Source organism: Piliocolobus tephrosceles, chromosome 1 (assembly GCF_002776525.5).
Source record: "Piliocolobus tephrosceles isolate RC106 chromosome 1, ASM277652v3, whole genome shotgun sequence".
Classification (NCBI taxonomy): Eukaryota; Metazoa; Chordata; class Mammalia; order Primates; family Cercopithecidae; genus Piliocolobus; species Piliocolobus tephrosceles.
Window position 1 is genome coordinate 109,901,608 of NC_045434.1, and position 4,491 is coordinate 109,906,098.

Below are 4,491 nucleotides of genomic sequence, written 5' to 3' on the forward strand. Positions count from 1 at the left end.
ATTCTTTGGCTCCCCACTTTCATCTGAGTACATTTTGAGAATGAAGGGATGATATATTTTCCTTTAATCCCCTTGCTTCTGCTACCCAACACCCAGGAAGAGCAGTGCATGCTGCAGGCTTGGGGGCTGGTGGAGCAACTGTATATCATTGGGAAATGGGGATTAATTACATCTAAGATCCTACAGTAAAGAAGCAGAAGCCATTGTACAGTAATGCTCAACCTTTTATTGCACAACAACTTCTGCGGCTGGGTGAGGTGGTATCTGACACATGTTATCACCAGCTGCAGCAAGAGCAGGAGGCTTCAAAGACAAGGCCAGCCTGGCAGTGCTGAATGAAAGTCTTTCCATTTGCACAATTGTAGAAGGCATTCTTGTCAGTGGGGTCAGGGTACAGGCCACTGGCTTTGTTGGCACAGAATCCACTATCACTGGGGATGTCCCCAGAGCTGCCCCCAGAGCTACCACTGTGGCTGAAACTGCCTGTGATGGGTGCCTCAGTAATGGGAGCAATGGGTTGGGCTGGAGCTTTGCAACCTGAGATGGAAAAAAAACCAAAAACCAAATCCTGAACCTCCTTGCTTTTAGCCAGTGATACCTGATGTGTGAGAGCAAATACCCGGGATTTTGTTCTTGGCTCCTCCTTCTATGTCTCTGCATATTTCAGTCTTCTGATCTGATATATCCTTCCTACTCCACTCACCCCTTTGCTTACCAACTCCTTCCTCATCCTTCAAGGCACAGTGCATTTTTTTCCTCCTTACAGCTTACTGATTGAAATTTTTCATTATCATGAACTCACAAGAAGATTACTTATTCTTTTGAGGGGCACATTATCACATAATATCTTCTGTATTGTTGTCTAGCTTTGCAATTTTTGTAAAGCCAATTTCTCTCACTAGATTGTAAATTCCATAGAGTAGATATGGATATTTGTGCATTTGGATCGCCTGTGGTACCTACAGAGCACTGTATATGTAATAGATGTTCAACAAATTGCTTGTGAAATGAATGAAGGAAGGAAGAAATGGTGAAGAGCCCTGTTTGTTCTTCCCACCATTAATCAGTTGTTACCAGATAGGAATGGAGCAATAGTCAATTACTTGTGCAATGGCTCCCTGACTTGCAAGGAACCTTTGGAATTTCTCTCAAGTCTGAGGCTTAGTGTCCCTTCTCACTCCCTAACTCACTTGTACTCTGCAGACCCAGAGCATCCTTTAGGGTGGTGATCAGAGGGAATTTTCCTTGGTTGCAGAAAGTGCCTGTGAAATCATCCAAGTCAATGGCCCAGACCATGGTGCCTCCGAAGTTGTTCTTCTTTAGCCAGTCAGCCTGTGGTAATTAGAAAGGAAGTCAGTTATGTACAGACACCAAGGCTGAGCTGTGGCTCCAGGGCTATAATGGGAACATGCTCACAGGCAACAACAGTCCATAAAACACAGTCTACCTTGATTTGGAAACTCTTGGTGTTATCATCTCCAAGCCACTCATTTCCTTTGTAGGCATAGGGAACATCCTCATGAGCCTCCCATACTTCAGTAGCTCCATTCTTCAGGAAGGTACAGATCTAACAGAATATAAGGAACAGGTCAAGAGGTAGGCAGTGTCCTTGTGGTGGCAGAGGTAAAAGGACATGGGGAAGGGGAAGTAGAGGAGGGTTGCATAAAAACTACTTGAAAACGAAGGTCTATGACTCTATCAGCAAATTTCTTAGTTCATTTGGGATTCTGTTTCTTTATCCCTTTTGAGTAATTTATTTTCAATGTGGGGAGAAACTCTTAAATCAAGGAATGCCCTGGCAATCAGAAGTATCTAGAGATTGATATACTCTCACCAATGATTGCCTGCTTTCCTACACTCTCTGTGTTTGGAATGTAGCCTTAAAGGACCCTAGTGAAGGGCCAGTTAAAGTGGTGCAACAGGGGGGCTTATCTTGCCTCACTTCTAGAGAGTCACAACATCCACTTTCAGCTGCAATCCAAAAATGATTCAAATACTGTTGAATATTGCTCATATTATTAGCTACATGTACCAAGAGGAAGCCACCTTTCCTCTAAAATTTCTGAGTGTATACCTCATAGTAGGCCCAGAACCCAGACTCCCTGGTATAGGGCCCCGCAGGGCCAGGACCAGTGGTAGGGGCACCAATTCCATGATTGGAGGGATTGCTCAGAAGGAAGGTATGTCCATAGGCTGGGAATCCAACGATGAGCTTCTCAGCTGGGGCCCTGTTGTCCTTCCAGTAGTTGATGGCATAATCCTGCAATGGTAGTGGGTTAGCTCGAGTTCTCACCCACAGCTGATGGCCTAGTGATTAATTATTAGCTAAACTTTTTTTCGGTTTGGTTGTGCCCACTCTACTTACAACACATTTTAGAGCATCACTGACATATGTCTGTTAAAGTGGTAGGTCTCATTCTCAACTAAATTCTTTTAATAACGTGCAGGCTTTACATATACCCTTCATATAAAAATATATGTGATGGAAGAGCAGAGCTTTTAAAATGATATTCTTGGTATGATTCATTAGTTAATGGCTGAAATTCTATATGATATACATGGGCAAGGGATTAGAACAGTAGAAAATGTGTAAGGCAAAAGGGAAACAGCAAAAGGGGAAAGGTGGAAAAAGCCTTTTATAATTTATTGAAATAGGAGCAGTGGCATATCATTTTCTTTTATTAAAAAACAGTGCACTTGTTATTAATCTTCTTTCATATTAGGTAGAATTATCAGTATGGTGTTAGTAAAAAGGGAAGTTTTTTAGTAAATGAGAACAGTTGATTAATTATGGCAGCCTAATTCCCCATTTGAGAAAACCACTAAACTTATGATGTCTTTTGTGCCTGCATCTCTGTGTGATTTTTATCATCATCTCTGGTCTGCACTTGCATCTGTACAAGGACTCGCCACATTGAGGTAGGCGTTGCTGCCAGTGTCAGTCGGTTATTTGTACAGGGGGCTGTTCTCTCCAGTGTAGCCCTCCCAGGAGCCATGGAAGTCATAGATGTAGTCCAGGTACCTGATGTGGGGTAGAGCATTTAAAATCATTTCTGATGGTCATTTCCCATACCTGTGCAGGCACAAGGCACCACTTCCAAAGCCTCCTAAACAAGGTCCCTGAATAGCAAGACAGACCAAAGACAAGTCTAGTCTGCCCAAGTGATACTTCCAGGGGTTTGAAGATAAGGCTCATCACTCACTGCGACAGTTGGGGGATCTCGTAGCCAGACTGGATGGTGGAGATGCCAGCAGCTACTGCAGCAGTGACCAACAGCCTGGGCTTGTTGCTCTGCTTGGCCTTCTGCTCAAAAGCTTCACGCGTTTCCTATACAGGAGCAGGAGAAAGTCTGTGAATAGTAACTTTAAGTTGACTTTCATGAGGTTCATGACTCTGAATTAAATTAACCTCTTCCATCCTTCCATTCATTCCTCAACATCCTTACTGGAATAGGATTTTCAGGTCCTTCACCCCAACTAAAATTGTAGGAAACTAGGTTTAAGGTCCCAGTGATCTTTCATGTGAGATGGGTGTATGCTTTCCAGTCAAAATGATCGGGAACTCAGCTCACCTGCACCAGGACAGTGAAGAGATGCTTGTCCTGAGAAGGGCTCCCACGAGAGCCGGGGTACTCCCAGTCAAAGTCCAGCCCATCAAACTCATACTGGCGCAGGAATTCGATGACTGAGTTGATGAAAGTCTAGCGGTTCGCACGAGTGGAAACCATGTCAGTGAAACTGAGGGAGACCCAAAGAAGGCAGGGTGAGACCTTGGTGGTCCCAACACCTTGGAGTAAAATCAACCTAGGAAGTCATCTCCAAAAAGAACTTACGGAGCAGTGCCAAAGTTCCAGCCACCAACAGCCAAGAGAGTTTTCAGTTGACTATTTCTGAGGGAAAAGAAACAAAGTGTTTTATCAGAACAAATGAAAAGAAAGGGAAGGCATTTCAACATTTAGCTGCAATAGTGAGGAGGAAGCCAGGAAAGTGTCATGCAGCCTCTCATCCTGGTTTATCTTTGTTCTCATCCTTATTTCCTACTTAATGAATGGTGGAGTAGGTGACTATGATTGGTAAGTTTCAATGTCTCCACAGTTCTTTTTTTTTTTTTTTTTTTTTTAATATACTTTAAGTTCTAGGGTACATGTGCACAACGTGCCGGTTTGTTACATAGGTATACATGTGCCATGTTGGTTTGCTGCACCCCAATGTCTCCACAGTTCTGATTATTTCCCTAGGAGTGAATCTCCTGACCAAGGAGACCGAATGCTTTATCAATGACAGCTTTGGATTGCTTCTAAGTAGAAGATTGTTCTCATCTGAGTCCACCAGTAGTTGGACCTGTAAGCTTCCCTTGGCAACTGAGGTGGGATTTAGTTGGCAACAAGCTTCTGTGAGCCAGCCATTCCCCTTAATATTAGAGTCATTCTTGCACTTGAAATAATAAGAAAGCTGAATTTACCTGCTTGTTGGCCTGTTTGGAATTTCAGC

General features: G+C 43.4%; 1 protein-coding gene across 1 annotated transcript in view; it reads right to left on the reverse strand.

Moving 5' to 3' along the window:
- Positions 1-277: 277 nt before the first annotated feature.
- Positions 278-4,491, reverse strand: part of LOC111556048 (acidic mammalian chitinase-like) — a 5,962-nt gene continuing 1,748 nt past the window's right edge. The window contains 8 exon segments of the mRNA XM_026456730.1: positions 278-537; positions 1,191-1,332; positions 1,448-1,567; positions 2,075-2,260; positions 2,911-3,022; positions 3,204-3,328; positions 3,573-3,738; positions 3,834-3,938. Coding sequence (XP_026312515.1) covers positions 278-537; positions 1,191-1,332; positions 1,448-1,567; positions 2,075-2,260; positions 2,911-3,022; positions 3,204-3,328; positions 3,573-3,738; positions 3,834-3,938 — 1,216 coding nt within the window.